Source organism: Stenella coeruleoalba, assembly GCF_951394435.1.
Source record: "Stenella coeruleoalba genome assembly, chromosome: 18".
NCBI lineage: Eukaryota > Metazoa > Chordata > Mammalia > Artiodactyla > Delphinidae > Stenella > Stenella coeruleoalba.
Window position 1 is genome coordinate 32,807,438 of NC_137164.1, and position 22,823 is coordinate 32,830,260.

Here is a 22,823-nt window from a genome sequence, read left to right on the forward strand (position 1 = left end):
GTTCTCCTATGTTGGGTACATAGATATTTACAATTGTTACATCTTTTTCATGGATTTATCCGTTGATCATCATATAGTGTCCTTCCTTTTCTCTTGTAATAGTCTTTATTTTAAAGTCTGTTTTGTCTCATATGTGTATTGCTACTACAGCTTTCTTTTGATTTCCATTTGCATGGAATATCTTTTTCCATCCCCTCACTTTCAGTCTCTATGTGTTCCTAGGTGTGAAGTGGGTCTCTTGTAGACACCATATTTGGGTCTTGTTTTTGTATCTATTCAGCTAGTCTGTTTCTTTTGTTTGGGGCCTTTAATCCATTTACATTCAAGGTAATTATTGATGTGCATGTTTCTATTATCATTTTCTTAGTTGTTTTGGATTTGTTTTTGTATATCTTTCCTTGCTTTGTGTATCCTGCCTAGAGAAGTTCCTTTAGCATTTGTTGTAAAGCTGGTTTGGTGGTGCTGAATTCTCTTAACTTTTGTTTGTAAAGCTTTTGATTTCTCCATTGAATCTGAATGAGATCCTTGCTGGGTAACATAATCTTGGTTGTCGGTTTTTCCTTTTCATCAATTTAAATATATCTTGCCCCTCTCTTCTGGCCTGTAGAGTTTCTGCTGAAAGATCAGCTGTTAACCTTATGGGCTTCCCTTGTATGTTATTTGCTGCTTTTCCCTTGTTGATTTTAATATGTTTTCTGTGTTAATTTTTGTTAGTTTGATTCATATGTGTCTTGGCATGTTTCTCCTTGTGTTTATTCCTGTATGGGACTCTCTGAGCTTCCTGGACTTAATTGATTATTTCCTTTACCATGCTTGGGAAGTTTTCAACTATAATCTCTTCAAATATTTTCTTATACTCTTTTCTTCTTCTTCTTCTGGGATGCCTATAGTTCGAATGTTGGTGCCCTTAATGTTGTCCCAGACTTCTCTGAGACTGTCCTCAAGTCTTTTCATTCTTTTTTCTTTTTTTCCTCTGTGGCAGTTATTTCCACCATTCTATTTTCCATCTCACTTATCTGTTCTTTGCCTCAGTTATTCTGCTATTGATTTCTTCTAGAGTATTTTTAATTTCAATTGTGTTGTGCATTACTGTTTGTTTGCTCTTAGTTCTCTAGGTCCTTGCTAAAAGTTTCTTATATTTTCTTTATTCTATTTCCAAGATTTTGGATCATCTTTACTGTCATTACTCTGAATTCTCTTTCAGGTAGTCGCCCTATTTCCTCTTCATTTATTTGGTTTTGTGGTTTTTTATCTTGCTCCTTTGTCTGTAAGATATTTGTCTTCTCATTTTTTCTAATTTACAGTATTTGAGGTCTCATTTCCCTAGGCTGCAGGGTCGTAGTTCCTCCTGCTTCTCTTTTTGCCCCTGGTGGTGGGGTTGGTCCAGTGTCTCATGTAGGCTTCCTAATGGAGGTACTGGTGCCTGCGTTCTGGTGGGTGGAGCTGAGTCTTTTCCCTCTAATGAGCAGGGCCATGTTAGGTGGTGTGTTTTGGGGTGTCTGTGAGCTTAGTATGACTTTAGGTACTCTGTGTACTGATGTGTGGGTTTGTGTTTTTGTTTGTTGTTTGGTGTGAGGCGTCCAGAACTGGGAGCTGCTGGTAGTTGGGTGGAGCTGTGTCTTGCATTCAGATAGAGGCCTCCGTGAGAGCTCTTGGCAATTAATTTCCCCTGGGGCTGGGAATTCTCTAGTGGTGCAGTGTCCTGGACTCAGTGCTCCCACTCCAGAGCCTCAGGCCCTACTTCTGAACCCCACAAATCACTCTTCATGGCAATAAAGGGCATTAAAAAAAAGAGAAAAAGACTAAGAAAACCCCAGACCAACGGTTAAAAAGTAAAATTAAACAAATAGAAAGAAGGAAACAGGCACACACAGAAAAGAAACAAAAATAGAACCGAGTAAATAGCAAGAGATCCAGCAGGCAAACAAAAGAACCCAAGAATGAAATCAAACAAGTAAGGAGAAAGCTGACAAAAACCCAAAACCAAAAAACCAAAGCAGAGTTCCAACTGAAGAATGAAGCAAAGAAACAAAACAAACCAGCAAAAATGATGTATATATAAAAAAAAAAAGAGCAAGGGGAAAAAGACAGAACAACAGAAAAGCAACGTAGAAAGAGAAATATTTTTTAAAAAAGTAAAATAGAGGGTATATTAAAGAAAAAAAAAAAGACAAACAGAGCCCCGGGGAAATGGTAAAAACAAAATCAAACAAACAAACAACGAAACGAGGAAACACGCACACACATAAAAGAAACAAAAATAGAGCCAAATAAAACAAAAAGCAAGAAAACAACCAGACAAATAGAAGAACTCAAAAATGAAATCATACAATTAGGATTAAAACTAACAAAAACACATAATCTTAAAACAAAACCAAAGCAGTGTACCAAGTGAAGAATAAAGCAAGGAAACAGAAGAAATGGATAAAAATAGTTAGGAAAATAATAGTACTAAAATAAAATGAAAAGGAAAAGCACAGGACGTCAGAAAAGCAAAGTAGAAATGGAAATATGAAAAACAAAGAAAGAAAAATATATTGAAGAAAGGAAAATAAATACGGGAAAAGAACACAGAACAACAGAAAAGCAATGTGAAAATAGAAATGCATAAAAAAAAAGTAAAAAATAAAAATATGTTATAAAACACGGAGATCCCAAAAGACTAAAAAAATCCAAAACAGCAAACAAACAAAAAACAAGAAACAAAAAAAGAAAGAAAAAGAAACCAAGAAAAAAAAAAAGCTAGAATCAACAACAGAATGAATCAAAACATAATAAAATTAATAGTAATAATTATGTTTCCCTGGGTGTCTGCTGTGAGTGTCCTTGTACACGCTGTGAGCCATAGCCCACCTCCGCCTCCCCAAGAGGCCCTCCTCTGCCTCTGGGCTGGTCTCTGGACCTGCTGTGTGCCCTGTGGGGACCACTCTGACTCTGATCTGGCCCAGTTCCTGCATGTGCTTGCCCCCAAAAGCCACAGCTGCCAGAGATAGACAGTTTTCATTTGTGGGAACACTCATTGTCTATTCAGATATTCCATAGATGTAGGGTCTTCCTAGCTGATCATGGGGATTTTATCTGCAGCTTGTACAGCTGATGGAAAGATTTTCGATCTTCTTCCTTAGTCACCCTATCCCTGGGGTTCAACTTTGGTTTTATACCCACCTTTGGGTGGTCCACCCATAGGAGTCTGGTCCTGAGGCAGCCTTGGAACTCTTGGGTCTGCCTCTGTGAGGGCCAGGCGCAGAGGTGGTATGACTGCTTGGATCACGGGAGCACTAGTGGTGCCAAATGCACAGGGAAGCCGGCAGCCATGTGCGCAAGAGACATGGCCCTAGTGAGGGCCTTTTCTGGTGCCCGGCATAAGGCATGTGAGGGCCAGCCCTCGCCGGGGTTTTTCTGGCACCTGGAAGTAGGCATGTGAGGGCCAGCTCTGAGGGGGCTTTTTTAATTGTCATCAGCAGGCGCCAGCGTGTGGGGAGAGAGAGGCTACAATAGTGACTCTTCTCCCTGCCTGTGATTCAGCAATAGCACCCTGCTTCTCTGGCAGTCCAGTCTTCCTCCATAGACATTCCCTGCTGCAGATTTCCTCCCTCCTGTCCCCTCACTCCATCTCCCCACAGCCAACAGCAGTTCTTGTTCTGGGCCTGTCCTTCATTCCCCACGCACCAGCTCCCAGCCCCCTTGCACACCTGTGAACACACATCCCAATCCGGGGCACATAGGGCCGCAGTATGGACCATCTGTGTAGTTTTCACTCTTTCCTGTCTGCCGCAGATCGGCCACTTTTTCTTCCAACAGCCTCAAATGCTTCCCTTCTGTCCCAATCTGTTTCCCCATCAGAGAGGGGTTTTCCCCAAATTCGGGAATCTCTCTTCTCCTTCAGCTCCCCCACCCTGGGGTGCAGGTCCCATCCTGCTTCCTCTCCTCCTCCTTCTTCCTTTTTTTCCATCCTACCCAGTTATGCAGGGATCTTTATAGTCCTTTCTGGTGTCCAAGGTCTTCTGATAGTTTTCAACCGGCATTCTGTGAGAATTGTTGCATCTATAGATGTATTCCTGATGCATCGGTGGAGAGAGATGAACTCCATGTCCACCTACTCCTCCGCCATCTTGAATCCACCCAGCTCTCTTACTTTATATATGACTAACCTAAAGCACAGCAGTGTGAATTCCTTATGTCCCACTGAGTTAGTGCAGAATCCGGGTTTCAGACTCTAAGCATTTTTTAAAACTCTGGGTTCAAATGTCATTACCAAGAGTATAGACTGGAGCCAGACTCCTGGGGTTAGCATGCCAGCTCTGTCATTTGTAAGCTGTGTGTCCATGGGCAACTTAATTAAGCTCTTTGTGCCTGAGGTTACTCATCTGTAAAATGTGTAATAATATTACCTACCTCATAAAGTTGTCACGAGGATTAACTGAGTTAATATACATAAAGCACTTAGACCAGTGTCTAGCAAGCAGTGTTAGCTGTTGTTTTTGTTACTGTAAGGCATCCTGAGTTGAGTTATATATGTGGCATAATTTATACATTGTGTTACTTCATACTTTCATTTTGAAATGTAGGGAAATAGCCATTGTGCTTATAATACAGTTTTTATATTTTATCGGAATTACAGTAGATATTGATATTAGTGAAGGATATGGCCTGATTTCTCTGTGACTACCATATAGAATACTGAAAAGCGGCACTGAGATGTGGATATCTGGTGGTTGGCTAAGTCTTCTGTGGCTCACTCCCACAAAGCAGCCATTCAGCAGATGTGCTTCACATTTGTATTTTAGCAAAATTACACATTACTATGTTGTGTCTTGGGTTACTTACAAATAGTTAAATCCTCAAATACTAAAATGCTAATACAAGATATGTTCTGAGGATGTTAAATGGGAAAGTAGGTTCCCTTATCTAATTAACTCTGCATTAAAAAAAAATAGAAAGAAAACAGGTTGTTTATTTCAGGTTCCTCAAGGAATTTAATATGTTATGTTATCCTATCTTGTGATTTTCTGAAAGGGCAATAAGATTTGTAGCAAACTTATTTAGTCCTGAGGCTGGTTGTTTTAGCATATGGTGATCTACTGGAGTTTGTAGAATAATAATCAACTGCCTTAGAATTGTTTTAATATGCCTCATTTATGAGTGAGATCTTCCTTTATTAGGGCAGAGGGTGTTCAGTTGAGGAAGGCATAAAATTCACAACTGATACCTTTCTTACTTATTGCAGACTTTATGATGCTATGTCCATTTTAACGTTGCAGTTATAGAATATATTACTGATGTTGCAGTTTGGACATAGAATATACTTTTGACTACTACAATTTGTATACTTATCTCACAGCCCTGAGCTTTTATCGTGCAAGGTTTATCATTCTCAGGAATGACTGATAGTTTTGTTACTAATGAGAAGGAAAACTGAGCATTACATTTTTGGTGTCCTAGTTGCAGGGTTGTGTTCTTTCTAATCTCAGCCCATTATACCACTTCCTCCTTAGAGCCTACCCTGATCGTTCCACACAGACTTTGCTGCCCAGTTCATCTTATTCATATAGGGTACCTTAGAACATTTTTGCTTCTTTTTATTATAGTGTCTTGTTTTCATGTCTACCAGTTCACTGGATCATAGACTTCTTGAAAGTGGGTCTGAGCTTTTAACTTGAATTGCTTTTGGTGCCAAGTAAGTCCCAAATAAAAATTTTATTGAAGGAAGGAGAAAAGAATTCATGAGACTGACTGAATTAAAGGAGACAAAAAAGAAAAAAAATTCCTTTGTTAAAGTTTTTGGCCATGTAAAAGGCCAAATTCTTGTGCCCTAATTGACATATGAGTACCATTACACACACTAGAAATATATTTGCATCTATATCCATTTTCAATGAAATACCAGATTTTTTAACAAATAGAATAACAAGGTTTGTCTTTAAAATTACCTGCACGATAAATGTACTGCAAAAATATGGGTTTCATATTTTTCTAAATTATACAAGCTAAAAAAGTGGATTCACAAAATACAGTTTTGTCAACATACAGTTTTTATATAGGCATGCCTTTAGAATAATACTTCTTCAAACAACCTGACCTCTTGCCAGTGTGACTTTATTCATTTTAGGATTGTTACTACCATAATTGTTTGATAGAAATACACATATTTAGTTACCTGTATTATTTGATTAAATATCATCTTTGTTCATATGTACAACTTGAAAGTGAGAAAAATGTTTTCATTGGAAAATGGTGATGACTTTGTGCTTATAAAGGTTGAGACTTAATCCAGCCCCCACCCCCCTTCTCCAGGCTGAATAGCCAACTATGTGGGAACCCAGCACCATCCACCAGTGGGCCAGCACCAGCCCTGACCCTGCACCAGCTTCCCAAGCACCCAACCCTGCCCAACAGCAGGACAGCACCAGCCCCAGGCCCCCCGAGCCCCACAGCCAGCCATACCAGGACCTGTTTTGGCCAACCAGCAGTCTGGTACCAGCCACAAGATTTCCTCAGCCCTACTACCAGCTGTGTTAGGACCTCACCCTGCCCACCACTGGGTGGGCAGCATCTGCAAGAGGCAAGGCCAGGCAGTCAACCAGGCTCAGGGTCAGCGCCACCTACCAGTGCATCCACAGTATTCAGCCCCACCACTACAGAAGGGCCCACACAGGCCACATGGGGGAAACCCCTAGAACATATAGGTCTGGTGGCCAGAGGGGAGTATGTGACGGGGTCCCATAGGACATCTCCTACAAAACGCCACTTCTCCAAGATTGGGAAATGTAACAGACCTATCTAAGACATAGAAGTAAAAACAGAGAATTAGGCAAAATGAGGTGACAAAGGAAGATGTTCCAAATGAAGGAACAAGATAAAACCCCAGAAGAAGAACTAAGCAAAGTGGAGCTAAACAATCTACCTGATAAAGAGTTCAGGATAATGATTTTAAAGATGCTCAGCAAACTCAGGAGAAGAATGGATGAACACAGTGAGAAGTTCCAAAGTTAACAAAGAGTTAGAAAATGTAAAGAAAAACCAGAGCTGAAGAATACAATAACTTAAATAAAAAATACACTAGAGGGAATCAAGAGTAGATTAGATGATACAGAGGAACTGGAAAACAGAGTAGTGGAAACCACTCAAACTGAAGAGAAAAGCGTAAAAAGAATTAAAAAGAAACTGAGGATAGTTTAAGAGACCTCTTGGACAACATCAAGCATATTAACATTCAAATTGTAGGAGAAGAGTGAGAGAAGGGGGCAGAGAACTTATTTGAATAAGTAATATCTGAAAACTTACCTAACCTGGGAAAGGAAGCAGACGTTCAGGTCCAGGAAGCACAGAGTCCCAAACAGTATCAACCCAGAGAGGACTACAACAAGACACATTGTAATTAAAATGGCAAAAGTTAGACGTAAAGAGAGACTCCTAAAAGCAGCAAGGGAAAAGCAACTATTTACATACAAGGAAACTCCCATAAGGCTATCAGCTGACTTTTCAGCAGAAACTTGGCACACCAGAAGGGTGTAGCATGATATATTTCAAGGGGTGAAAGGAAATAAACTACAATCAAGAATAATCTACCTGGCAAGGCTGTCATTCAGATTTGGAAGAGTGATAAAAGTTTTACAGATAAGCAAAAGCTAAAAGAGATAAGCACCACTAACCTGGCTTTACAAGAAATTTTAAAGGGATTTTATTAGTGAAAAGAAAAGAGCACACTAGAAATATGACAATTATGAAAGGAAAAAATTCTTGTTGGTAAAGGCAAATATACAGTAATGGTAGTATATCAACTATTTATAAGGCTAGTAGGGAGATTAAAAGACAAAAGTAGTAAAATCATCGATATCCACAGTAAGTATTTAAGGGGTACATAAAACTAAAAGATGTGAAATATTATGTTGTAACATTGAACGTTGTAAGAGGAATAAAAATTCAGGATGGTTAGAATGAGGCTTAACTTAAGAGATCATCAACTTAAAATAATCATGTATATGTATAGGTTGTAATATATAACCCTCATGGTAGCCACAAATCAAATATCTATGATAAATAGACACATAAAAAAGGAAGGAATCCAAACATAATACTAAAAATAGTCATCAAATTACAAGGGAAGAGAGCAAAAGAAGGAGAAAAAAGGCAAGAACTACAAAAATAACCCCAAACAATTAACAAAATGGCAATAAGTATATACTTATCAATAATTACTTTAAATGTAAATGGACTGAATACTCAAATCAAAAGACATAGAGTGGCTGAATGTATAAAAACAAAAAACAAACAAAAAACAAGACCCATATATATGCCACCCACAGGATACTTCAGATGTAAAGACACACACTGAAAATGAGGGAATGGTCAAAGGTATTTCATGCAAATGGAAATGAAAAGAAAGCTGGGGTAGCAATACTCATACCAAACTAAATTGACTTTTAAACAAAGACTGACAAAAGACAAAAAGGATGTTACATAATGACAAAGGGATCAGTCCAACAAGAACGTATCACAATTATAAATATGTATGTAGCCAACATAGCATCTGAATAGATAAAGCAAATATTAACAAAATGAGGGGAGAAATTGACAGTAACACAGTAATTGTAAGGGACTTTAACACCCCCACTTACATCAATGGACAGGGCATCCAGACAAAGTTAATAAAGAAACACTACCCTTAAACAACACATGAGACAGGATGGGATAAATATATATGTATAAAACGTTTGACCCAAAAGCAGCAGAATACACATTCTCTTCAGTGCACGTGGAACATTTTCCAGGATATATCACATGTTAGGCCACAAAACAAGTCTCAATAAATTTAAGGATCATGTCAAGCATTTTTTCCAACCAATGATATGAAACTACAAATCAACTACAAGAGAAAAAAAAAACTTCAAAAAATACAAATGTAGATTAGATTCCTGGTCTGGGAGCTAAGATCCCACATGCCATGTGGTGCAGCCAAAAACAACAACAACAACAACAAAGAATCGTGGAGGCTGAACAGTATGCTACTGTACAACCAGTGGGTCACTGAAGAAATCAAAGAGGAAATTTATAAATGCCTTGAGACAAATTAAAATGGAAACACAACAATCCAAAATCTATGGGACACAGCAAAAGCAGTTCTAAGAGGGAAGTTTATAATGATACAAGCCTACCTCAGGAAACAAGAAAAAATCTCCAATAAACAACCTAACCTTACATCTAAAGGAACTAGCAAAAGAACAATAAACAAAGCCCAAAGTTAGTAGAAGGAAAGAAATCCTAAAGATCAGAACAGAAATAAGTGAATAAAGAGTAAACAATAGAAAAGGTCAAGGAAACTAAGAGCAGGTTCTTTGAAAAGATAAACAAAATTGATAAACCTTTAGCCAGACTCATCAAGGCAAAAAGGAGATTGCCCAAGTAAATAAAGTCAGAAATGAAAAAGTTACAATTGACACCACAGAAATATAATGGATCATAAGAGATTACTGCAAACAATGATATACCAATAAAATGGACAATCTAGAAGAACTGGTTAAATTCCTAGAAATGTCTAATCTTCCAAGACTCAATCAGGAAGAATAAAAATTTGAACAGACCAATTACCAGTAATGAAATTGAATCAGTAATCAGAAAATGCCTAACAAATAAAAGTCCAGGGCCAGTTGACTTCACAAATGCATACTGCCAAATATTTAAAGATTTAACATCTATCTTTCTCAAACTATTCCACAAAATTGTGAAGGAAGGAAAACTTTTGAACTCATTCTGTGAAGCCAGCATTACTCTGATACCAAAACTAGTGATTACAGGTCAATATCACTGATGACGGTAGATGCAACAGTGAAAAGCTGAAAACGTTTCCTTTAAGATCAGGAGCAAGACAAGGATGCCCACTCTTGCCACTTATATTCAACATAGTATTGCAAGTCCTAGCCACAGCAGTCAGACAAGAAGAGGAAGTAAAAGGAATTCACATTAGAAAGGAAAAAGTACAACTATCACTGCAGATGACATGATACCATGTATAAAAAATTCTAAAGATGTGACCAAAAAACTGTTAGAACTAGTAAGTTAACTCAGTAAAGGTGCAGGTACAAAATTAATGTACAGACATTTGTTGTGCTTCTACACCAACAACAAACTATCAGAAAGAGAAGTTAATAATTTACTGACTGGAGAAGTATTAATACACCTTTTGCTACCCAAATGTTATTGACCAGAGACATATCGATATGTTTTTAGAGAGTGATACAATTAACATCACCATGCGAAGTTGTTAGCACTTAAAATTGATCAAGATTTCATTATACAACTTATTTTGCTCTGTTAGGTTTTTGTCCCAATCTTGTATATTATAAATACAAGTTAATTACCGTAAAATTTTCAAAAATGGCACATTGTGAAATTGAAGAATTTTTTGGTGAATTTTGTGCAGATACTTTCTCTGATTGTCCAAGTGACATATATACTGGTGTCTCAGAAGATGATAGTTCTTCAGAAGATAGTTCTGATTCAGATGATGTGAATATTAGACCAACAAAAAGACAAAAAAACTTAGTGATTGACTCTGATGCGGAAAGTGAAAATGAAACGGTTTTGGAGAATGCTCCTTTGCTTCTACAGAAGAGTGGATTGAAGACAACGTTTCACAGAAATTGCATGAGTTTACAGGTATGTCAGGTGTAACTGTTGAATGTAATAACCCTCCAAATGTTAGTGAAATAACAGAATTAATTTTTGGTAATGACTTTTTCGAGTTGGTTGCTTCTCAAACAAACTTGTGTCACCAACAGAATGAAAAATCATATAAAAAGTATAAGGCTTTAAAATGGACTGATGTAACCCATAGTGACATGAAGAAGTTTCTTGGATTAATAATTTTGATGGGACAAATAAAGTCACACTGGAAAGAATATTGGTCGACTGATCCCTTACTTGAAACACCTGTCTTTCCAAAGATTATGATGAGGCAAGGTTTGAACAAATAATGACATTTCTTCACTTTAATGATATCTCAGAAACTCCACTTCCTGCAGACAGAATTTCAAAAATTAAACCTCTTTTGGATTATCTTCTACCAAAATTTCAATCGACCTATATACCCAGAGAAGAGCTATCACTTGAGAAGGCAATGATAAAGTGGACAGGACGACTCAGATTCAAAACCTATAATCCTGGAAAATTTACAAAGTATGGAATTTTGGTCAGGATGGTTAGCGAAAGTGAAACTGGATATATATGCAACCTTGAGATTCACATGCATGAAGGAAAGAAACTGCAAGAAACAATATTATCAGTCCTACAACCTTATCTTGGTTCATGGCACCATATTTACCAAGACAATTGTTATAACAGTGTGTCCACATCTGAAATATTGTTGAAAAATAAAACCAGAGTTTATGGTACTGTAAGAGAGAATCATGGTCTACCAAACTAATTAAAAGAGAAATCTAAAGATCTACAGAGGGGAGAAATGACATTCTTATGGAAGGGAGAAGTGATTCTTCTTGTATGGAAAGACAAGAGGCCTAGTCCGCATGGTGACAACTATTCATGATGCCTCCATAGCATCTACAGGAAAGGAAGACAGGAGGACTGGCCATCAGATAACTAAGCCCACTTGTATATTAGAGTATAATAAATATATGAAAGGAGTTGATTGATCTGATCAATATCTTGCAAACTTCAGTATCCTCTGGAAAACACAAAAATGGTATAAGAAAGCGGGTTCCTCTATGAGTAATTGCAGTTTATTTAATGCATTTAAAATTTATTGTAGCCTTAATGAACAGAATAAAATGACTTACAAACAATTTTTGTTAGCAGTAGCTAGAGAATAGGTAACTGACCATTCTGGTGAATGTAGTGGTGATCCCGCACCTGGTCCTTCTTGTGGCATTTCTAAAAGAGCCCCCCACAAAGATCCACCTTGTCGACTATCAGGTAAAATAAAAGAACATATTATAGAGGAAATAATAGCCACAGGACTAAAAGAAAAAAATTGCTGCCAGAAAGTGCAGAGTCTGCTCTTCCAGGGGAAAGCACAGTGAAACATAGTATATATATATATATATATATATTTTTTTTTTGTGGTACGCGGGCCTCTCACTGTTGTGGCCTCTCCTGTTGCGGAACACAGGCTCCGAATGCTCAGGCTCAGTGGCCATGGCTCACAGGCCTAGCCACTCCGCGGCATGTGAGATCTTCCCGGACCGGGGCACGAACCTGCGTCCCCTGCATCGGCAGGTGGACTCTCAACCACTGTGCCACCAGGGAAGCCTCCATAGTATATTTGTAATAGATGTTCTGTTCCCCTGCACAGAGATGCCTGCTATTCTGCCTGTCACACTCTATATTAGAATGCTGTAGTGAGACATGTTCAAAGTATCAAATAAATGCATTAAGCGCAAAAAAGTTGTTGATATTTACTCAAACGTGGGTGTTTCAATATTCACTTATATAACAAATTGCCAGCCACAGGCATTAGTTTCTATAGAAATCCCCTGGTCAGTAATGTGTTAAGAAAACAATCCCACGTGTATTTGCATCAAAAAGGATGAAATACCTAGGAATAAAGACCTGTACTTGGAAAATTACAAGGCATTGATGAAAAAAATTGAAGATGACACAAATGGAAAGATATATCATGCTCATGGATTGGAAGAATTAATATTGTTAAAACGACGGTACTCTCCAAAGCAGTTCAGATTCAATGTATTCCCTTTCAAAATACCAATGGCCTTTTTTTTTTTTTTTAACAAAAATGGAGCAAATAATTCTAAAATCTGTATGGAAACAGAAAAGACCCCGAATAGCCAAATCAATCTTGAGAATGAAGAACCAAGCTGGAGGTATCACATGCCCTGATTGGAAACTATACTTCAAAGCTACAGTCATTGAAACAGTATGGTACTGGCACAAAACAAGACATATAGATCAATGGAACAGAATAAAGGAGCCCGGAAATGAACCCACACTTATATGTTCAATTAATCTATGGCAAAGGATGCAAGAATATACAATGGAGGAAAAAAACTGCCTCTTCAATAAATGGTTTTGGGAAAACTGAACTGCTACATGCAGAAGACTCAAACTGGACTACTTTCTCATAACATATACGAAAATAAACTCAAAATGGATTAAAGACTTAAATATAAGACTTGAAACCATAAAACTCGTAGAGGAAAACATAGGCATTATGCTCTTTGACATTGGTCTTAGCAATTTTTTTCAGACCAGTCTTCTCAGGCAAGGGAAACAAAAGCAGAAATCAACAAATGGGACTGCATCAAACTGCCTTTTGCTTTTGCAGAGTGAAGGAAACTCTCAACAAAACACATAGCTAGCCTACTAAATGGGAGAATGTATTTGCAAACATTATATCCAAAACATACAAAGAATTCATACAACTCAATGTCAAAAAGAAAACCTGATTAAAAAATGAGCAGAGGATCTGAATAGACATGTTTCTAAGGAAGACATCAAGTGGTCAACAGATACATGAAAAGATGCTGAACATCACTAATTATCAGGAAATTGGAAATCAAAATCACAATGAGATATCACCTTACATCTGTCAGAATGACTGTTATCAAAGACAGTAATTAAGTGTTGCCGGGAATATGGAGAAAAGTGTACCTTCATCCACTGTTGTTGGGAATGTAAATTGGTATAGCTACTATGGAAAAAAATATGGAGGCTCCTCAAAAAATTAAAAACAGAACTATCATACAATCCAGCAATTCCCCTTTTGGGTATTTTTCTGAAGAATAAAAAACACTAATTCAAAAAGATATATGCACTCATATGTTCACTACAGCATTATTTACAGTAGCCAAGGTATGGAAGGATCCTAAGTGTCCATCAATAGAGGAGTGGATAAAGAAGATGTGATTTATAGAATCAACAGAATATTACTCAGCCATAAAAAAAAATAGTCTTGCCATTTGTGATAACATGGATGGACCCAGTTGGTATTATGCTAAGTGAAATAAGTCAGACAGAGAAAGACAAATACCATATGTTTTCACTTATATGTGGAATCTAGAAAACAAAACAAACAACACAAGAGAGAAACAGACTAATAGATACAGAGGAGAAGCTGGTGGTCACCAGAGGAGAAGCGTATGGGGGTTTGGGCAAAATAGGTGAAGTGGATTGGTAGGTACAAACTTCCAGTTACAAAATAAATGAGTGATGCAGATGAAATATACAGCATGGGGAATACAGTCAATAACACTGTAATAACTTTGGTGACAGGTGGCAACTAGACTTTATCTTGATCATTTTGTAATGTGTAGAAATATTGAATCACTGCATTGTGCACCTGGAACCAACATAGTGTTGTAAGTGAATTATACTTCAATTAAAAACATAAAGAACTCATAAAGTCAACTAAAAAGAAAACCAACCTCAGTAAAAACTGGGCAGGGGAGCTGAATAGACACTTTTCCAAAGAAGACATTCATATGGCCAACAGACACGTGAAAAATTACTCAACATCACTAATCCAGCTTTCCCACTTCTGGGTCATCCGAAGAGTATGAAAGCAGTAATTTGAAAAAATATATGTACACCTCTGTTCATCATGGCATTATTCACCATATGCAAGATAGGGAAACAGCAGAAGTGTCCATCAGGAGGTGGATGAATGGATAAAGAAGATGCAGTATGTATGTACAATGCAATACTACTTAACCATCGAAAGGATGCAATCTTGCCATTTCTGAGAATACGTGTGGACCTTGAGGGTATTATGTTAAGTGAACTATATCAGATGGAGAAAGACAAATATTGTATAGATCTCATTCCAATGTGGAATATACAACAAACAAACAAAACCCCCCAAATAAATAAGCAAACCAAACCAAAGAAAAGCAAGCACGTAGATGTAGAGAACAGATTTGTATTTACCAGGGAGGAAGGAACAGGTGGGATCAAGTTTATGGTGAAGGAAGGAAACTAAATTTTTGGTGGTGAGCATGCTGTTAGGGTATACAGAAATAGAAATACAATGTATGCATGAAACGTATTATGTTATAAATCAGTGTTACCTCAGTTTTTTAAAATTGAGATTTTATTAATCTGCAACATTTTCTAATTTATTGTATATATGTCAGATATTATAAAACAATGCTTTATTGCTCTTTTAAAATTAAAAGTCATATCAAGGCTTCTTTATGATTAGATTAATGAAGATACAACTATTACATGAGTCACATGTTGTTTCTAGACAGTGCACACACATGAGAATGAATACATTGATATATAAATATAAAATCATGAGTTTACCCTGAAAGTTCTATTTCTAGATACAATTTTGAACATTGAACATCTGCCAGTTTTGGTTTCCACAGAGGTCCTCAGACCAGTCCCTCTCAGATACTGAGGGACAAGCAGCTATTGAACAGTATGAGATTGGGAAATCTATGTTTGAAATAGAAGTTGGCCATGATCTATTCTTAAGGGAAAAGATGTATTGCAGAAACTTTTATGTATATAAGTCTATTTTTATAAACAAGTATTTCCTTCTAAAATCCACCCCAATTTATGTGTATGTGTATTACAAGGATATTGCTATAATGTTGTTAATAACATTGTTAATAATGTGTATGTTTTGGAAGAATTGGGGAGGGGCCACTTTCACTTTTTATTATACCTCTGTATACTTGTATTTTTATTATTATTATTATTTTTTCGCGGTACGCGGGCCTCTCAGTGCTAGTGGCCTCTCCCGTTGTGGAGCACAGGCTCCGGACGCGCAGGCCCAGCGGCCATGGCTCACGGGCCCAGCTGCTCCGCAGCATGTGGGATCCTCCTGGACCGGGGCACGAACCCGTGTCCCCTGCATCGACAGGCGGACTCCCAACCACTGCGCCACCAGGGAAGCCCTATTATTATTATTTATAGGCATAAACTGATCAAGTTCACTGAACTTGATCATTCAGGGAGAGTTAATGAATCAGGGCATTTTAAATTGAATAGAGGACTTTTTTTAGATTCTAATATAAAGGATGGCTTTTCAAAAAATAGGTTTTTATTTAATTGAATGAGTACTTTCAAATTACTTAAATTCATAATAGGTGTATCAGTTTCCTGTGGATGCTGTACCAAATTACCACAAGCAGAGTGGTTAAAACAATAGAAAAGTACTCACAGTTCTGGAGTCTAGAAGTCTGAAATAAAGGTGTGTGCAGAGGGTCTAGGGGAAAATCAGTTACTTGCCGCTTACAGCTTTCTGGTGGTTGCTGGCATTCCTTGGCTTGAGACCTCATCACTCCAGTTTCTGTGTCCATCTGTGTCTCTCTCTTCTGTGTGTTATGTCTCAAAATTCCCTCTGCTGTTCTCTTATAAGGACACTTGTCATTGCATTTAGGGCCCACCTGGCTAATTGTCTCAAGATCTTTAACTTAATTACATCTGTTAAGATCATTTTTCCAAATAAAGTAACATTCAGTGGTCCCAGAGATTAGGATATGAACATATAATTTGGTGTACCACCATTCAGTCCACTGCAAAGAGATGGGTATACATTTAAATTATGTTTTCTAAGCTGGAAAAAGAAAACTTTTAATGTTTTTGCAGCATTTCAATTTCAAAAATTTAATCAACACCAAGCATTTTATATTTTAAGATGCATTTTAAAGAAATGAAAATTAGAATTATTCATATTTATTGACTAAGATATATGTATGAGGGACTATTTCACTCTTTTGCAAAACATTCATTTATATTTACTTAATTAGCTTAGTAGCATATTTAAGTGACTGCCATTTTTTATTTTAGGCATTCTATTTTCATTTCATTTTAATTTTTGGAGAATTGTTATGCTATTAAATGGTAAGCTATATGATGACATGCAATAGAAACATAGGTATTTGTCATAATTACCTATGATAATTGAAGTAGTAGGTTTTCATTTTTAATGTTTTGAATAAATGGTATTAGTTTAAATAAATTATGAGTGTAAATTATAAGATGTCTAATTTTAAAACAGATATTAAAATTGTAATTTTAATACAATATAATTCTGTGCTATAGAATATTAAACTTATTACTTACCAGTTGTTTCTTGACATCATTATTTAAAATTTTGACATAAATGGCAGATTGAGCAAAAATGATGGCAATATATTTTGCACTGAAAATTCTCTTTGAGGCAGAAATATTTGCACAGTCTCATGGAATAAGTTTTTTTCTTATTGTTAAAAACTATGTCTATTCATCCAATATGTAAATTTGGAAAAAATTAAATAATAAAAATCTTTTCATCTTGCTGACACCTTCCTTCGTTTCTTAGTGAGCTCCATATGAAGAGCATGTTGGAAATATGTAGTTTAGGCTTTCTGATAAGGAAGGTTACACACTTTTGACTATTAGCTGTAGCCTTCAAGTAAATTCCCTTTATTGGTTGGCAGATTTCATTCTTTTCCTCCCTTCATTTTTTTCTTTCTTTCTTTTTTTCATTTTTAAATACAAGCTTTTCCCCATCAAAAGTGGAATCATACTTCATGTGTTACTTTTTTTTTTTATTAGTTACCTATTTTATATATATTAGTGTATATATGTCAATCCCAATCTCCGAATTTATCCCACCACCCTCCTTCCTTGTAATAACCCAGAAGAATTTTTTTTTGAACTATAGTAGATTCAATTACTATATTAGTTTCAGAAGAAGGCATTTTTAAGGATCATTATGTTTTGGAAATATTTTCCAGAATAGACACAAAGAGTACAGCGTTTAAGAAGGAAGAAAACTAGTTTTTATTTAGCATCTAACTTCATATGAGGCATATGCCAGGTATTTCATTTATTCTTAGAACAGCTCTTAAAGATTAGCATTTTTTTAGAACAACTCTATAGATTTTTTTTTTTTCAAGTAGGGGAGGAAACAGGCACAGAAAGATTGAATAAATTGCTTTGTATCCCACATTTATTACATGCTGAGACTGAGATTTGCATCTAATTCCATCTCACTAAACAGTACAGATCAGATGACAGTCTCTCCAAGCTATTCATAAAATGCCTTCTAATATTTGTTATCATATCTTACATTTTAAAGTAACAACTCTCATGTAAACCTAACTAAGTACATGGTCTGGGGTTAATCCTGGGAGGCCTTTGGCCTGGCCTCTACAGGCCTTGATTCTGTATTGCAGTAGTCAGTGCACAGACATTAGGCCTAAAGTGAGTCTTTCCACCTGATGTATGGTTTTATAACTGTCACCTTTGTGCTGAAGTAGAGATGACAGAAATGTCAAATCACATATTTAAAATATGACTTATTAAAAACTAACTTCAGCTCTGCTTCAGAATTTAAGTATGAAAATGTTGAATTAGAGGAAGGACATAAATTAATGAAAGTAAAAATATCCAGGCTTTCATTTATACTTTAAAAATATGTTAGGGTTTGGTTTACAAAAATGAATAATAACATAGTTAGGTTCCCATTGCCACTAATCCTTGTAGTATATCAATTATGGAATTTCAAAGGAATTTTTACTTGCTCAGATGTTAATTACTTAATACCAAATAAACATTCCAGGACTAATGTCTTCATGGGTTGGATTATGTATAGGGAAAATATTGCTGAAAAAGGATCAAAAAATAGAAGTTTGTGATTTGTTGTCACCTGTCTTCCTATAGTTATCTTAAAATTGTCATAATTATTTGTTTTGATGTCACAGAAAAACAACTATTGAAATAATGTTGAAAATACTCTTTGTAACTATTCCACAGCAAAAAAGCATTAATCTCTAGTAATTTATGTGTACTTTTCATAAGTTTCTATTTCCAAAGGATGAACATAGGAGAGAATAAGAGAGAAAATTGTCTATTGATACGCTTCAATTTTTTTTTCCATATGAGATATCTCGAGTGTCTGCTAAATGAGTTTCTTTTTTAAATCCTGAGTGATCTTTATAGCAAACACAAATTCTAAAATTATAACAGTCTATTTTATTTTTGATATATCTACTAGCCACCAAAAAAACCCAATAAATGTTGGAAACCCTTATTTGAAAGCCAGTTTAGTACATCTTTGGAGTCTTAGCTTCCAGTAATGGGCTGATGATATTATGCTTGTGAAGCAAGGTTGTCATCTAGTGGTGTTTTCAAGTAGTACATTCTTCAGAATTAGCTCTCTAATGCATCTTTAGCATTTTAAAGGAAATGCTTAACAAAAACAAATCTAGGTTTCAAATTTTCAGAATTTAAACACTTTAAAATATTTTACATTATATATGACTTTACAAAGGATTATCCCTAGAACCTTTTCTGATGTCCATATCTTAATCTTTAATATTGGGCCCCCAGATTTTTGTCTGGCCACTGAAATGTTGAAGTTTGAGTAATACAGATGTTAATCATGATGTATCAAGGCATTTCATAATGCTTCATGTCTCTACTGAAGTTACTTGCTTAGAAAAAAGATCCTTATGTAGTACTAAGCAGATTTTATTTTTTACTTTTTGCATATTTATCCTTTCCATTTTTGTGGAGGTTAATTTTTTGAAAAATTTGCACATAAAATGTTAAGGTTTTAAGGTCTTTGCTTTTGGTGTTTTTATTTTTGTAATATAAAAATTTGGAAAGTTAGCAGAGAAGAAATTAAAATAGATTTTCCCATGTGTAGAAAAAATTTAATATCATATTAGCTAAATGGTGGAAGTAATATACATTTGTGCATGCAAAGAAATCATAAAAGCTAAAAACTGAAAAAGAGATTCATTTTTAAAGATAGTTTATATTTGAATAAAATAAATCTTATATAGAAAATAGTTCACTCACTAAGATGAACACTAATTACTTGTTACTTAGAGGTCCTTTATATAATACATATCTTTATTTGATCCATTCATACGTAAACCATAGAGAAAATTAAACTTTAAGCTAGTGTTGACTCAGGTCCTTATTGTAATTGTTGGAATAAAGATTGTGGTATTCATTTTGGCATAGTAGGTGGCCACTTAACCTAAAGAAGGGAAGAAAATGGTAGTGATAGAAGTGGTACTTTTTTAGGGAAATGAAATAAAAGACCTCTTTTTTCCTTTTTTGCCATTTGGGTCATAGGACTCCCCCCTTCTGAATTACTTTTAATAGAATTCTGATCCTCCTGTTTGCTGTACTTAATACCATAAATTCATTCAACTTAATGCTGGTGTACCAAGTTATATTCTGGTTGGTGACTCCCCCCCCCGCGCCCCCTCACCAATGTATTTATAAATTGTATTGAGTATATTCATTTAGTCTGTACCAGGTTATTTGAAGCAAATTTTGTGCCCCAGCTTTTTAAAAAAATATTTATTTATTTGGCTGCATCAGGTCTTAGCTGAGGCACGTGGGATCTTTGTTGCCGCGTACAGGATCTTTAGTTGCGGCATGTGAGATCTAGTTCCCTGATCAGGGATCAAACCCGGGCCCCCTGCTTTGGGAGCATGGAGTCTTAACCACTGGACCACCAGGGAAGTCCTTGTGCCCAAATTTTTATTAGCCTTGTTACCTTAACTAATCTTATTACTCTGTGGTTCATAAATAGGAGTTCATAAGCCATTTTCCTTTATCCTGAAGGAGGGAATTAGCAAGTTATTATTTCAGTGTTTTTGACTGGGTACAGCAAAAGCCTATAAGAAGCCTATAGCAAAACCCAAAATTTTCAGCAGGCATGTTACAGACCACTTACACTGTGGGGCTGGAAACAGGATATGCAGAGTGAATAGAGAGACCTTTGTTTGGGTAGTTTTTAAAAATTATTTTTTTAATGTCCTGGGAATTTTCAGTAGGTTGGCAATGTTCATATTTGCTAAGATGAAAGATACCTTTTAATATAAGTGATTTTAAAAATTACCTGTCATGTTTTATTCTCTCCTGTCCCTCTATTGGCTTGAGTAATTGGGAGTTAGTTATTATTTTCTTTGTAGCTAAGTAGGGATTCATTTATAAAATTCCCATTTTGGTATTTGGATAACCTATGTGGGCTAGTAATCTCAATGTACCAGCAAATAATCATGTATAGATCAGAGACCACAAAAACCACATGAGGCCATGCGATTTGGGTTTTCTTCAGAGACAGTTAAGACCATCCTGTAGCAGTCATTGTCCAGATATGTCCTTTATTTTTGATTGAGTCCCTATCCATTTGGGAAGAATGTTTTCACTCTTGATTTTCTTATTGGCATTTTAAAGAATTTTCATGTGTCATCAGCCTAATTTGTATGCGTGATAATAGATTCTGTTTTTGATTATCTTAGGAATTCATGTTTCAGTTCAGACTTGAATGGGTATTCATTGCTTGGACGGGTACAGGTAGGTGGAGGGGAAGAAAACTTCAGTGTGCTTTTTTAGTATTTCTGGCCAATTAGAACATTTTTCCCCCTAAAAAATATATGTAGTCTGGAAATCTAGGTAAGGATGAGTTATCATATGTGCAGTTCGAAGATAATTTAGGCCAAAGTAAATGATTTGATGATAAATCCCGTAAGAACACTATTTACATGCACAAATATGTTTATTGCTGTCCAGGAGTCATACAAAGTGACCTAAAAGACAGTTCTTTTCCTCTTTTGCTTGAAAAGGATGTCAGCCATGGATATTATATCATTGGAGAGACACTTAGGACACAACCCTGCATGTCAAAGACAAGTTGAAAGTGTATAAGAGCAAACAAACAGATAACTGAAATAAACCAATACGATTAATACGTACAAAGTGTGTGTGCCACATGCAGACTGAAGCCTGTTTTGTTTGGCTTGTACATTGCTTTGCAAAAAACTAAAAGCTAAAAATGAGAAGATCTGACAATGGCTGCTTAACCTATCCTCATACAGATAGTCACTGGAGCTGCCCCCTTTAGACGGGCGTGTACTCTTCAGTTTGTTGCTGCCCTCCTCATTATGTGTACATCATAGTCAGTAGTTAAGTTAGACTCAAGGATTTTACCTACTTCCAGAGGAATGGATCAAAGGAAAATTGGCACTCTTTTCCCTTGCAGTTAGGAATCCACTTACTGGTAATGGTGATCCACTATCTGGATCTAACAAGTGATATTGAAACAATAGTATTTGTTTTTATCACAGTTTTCTGTCAGTTGAGATTCTTGAACTGTAGTTTGGGAATGTCTGTTTTATATGCCCAAGTAACTTTAGAACATGAGGTAAAGATGGTTTTAGCAGTGAGACCCTTCTTATTAAATATATTTTTATTATTTGTAATAGGAAACCACCTCTCCCCCAAATTGGTGGATAGTAAGTAATTTTAAAGCTTTTACTTCTTAAGTAAGAAGAGTTGCTCAGTGCTAAAATTAAATGACTCTGAGAAAGTCAGAATTTTAACATTTATTTATGAAAATAAGAAGCACTTTCCAAAATCTTTTAAAAAAATTTGAGTGTTTATTAAACTGTAATTTAAAATGGAATTATTTGAAGGTAAAATTAAGGAGAAATATTAGTCTATTCCATGAGTATCATGTAGGAATTTAGCCCTTTAGTGCCTTGCTTGTCAATAAAATGTATTCTGATGGATTTTTAGTTCAGAATAGTAATGAATGGTTTTATAATGTTACTGTGCTCAAATCTCCACCAGAGGAGAAAAAAAGTGTGTGCTTTGGGGGCTGTTGTAGTCAACAAGAGCTCTCTGGGGTTTGTTTCTTCTTTAAGGTCCATGCCCTTGGTTTTGCATGCTCAAAGACGGCACCTGGGAACTGATTATGACTCACTTCCCTTGAGGTCCATCGTGCAGATGTGCACAGGGATCAGATCTGACACGCCTGTGCCAATTTTCAATTCCTTTTTTTCCCAGTGACCACATTAAGGCTGGTGAATTGTGTGTTGTTTTGTTCTTTC

At 36.1% G+C, this 22,823-nt stretch overlaps 1 protein-coding gene across 3 annotated transcripts in view; it reads left to right on the forward strand.

Moving 5' to 3' along the window:
- The window catches only part of TDRD3 (tudor domain containing 3), a 243,933-nt gene that overhangs the window by 91,082 nt on the left and 130,028 nt on the right, over nt 1-22,823 (forward strand). Inside the window, exon 1 of one of the 3 annotated variants that reach the window (XM_079902899.1) lies at nt 21,233-21,288. The exons of the other annotated variants lie outside the window; for them this stretch is intronic. Coding sequence (XP_079759025.1) covers nt 21,260-21,288 — 29 coding nt within the window. The 5' untranslated portion in view covers nt 21,233-21,259. Of the gene's footprint in view, nt 1-21,232; nt 21,289-22,823 lie in introns of those variants that run through there. 3 annotated transcript variants of the gene reach the window in all.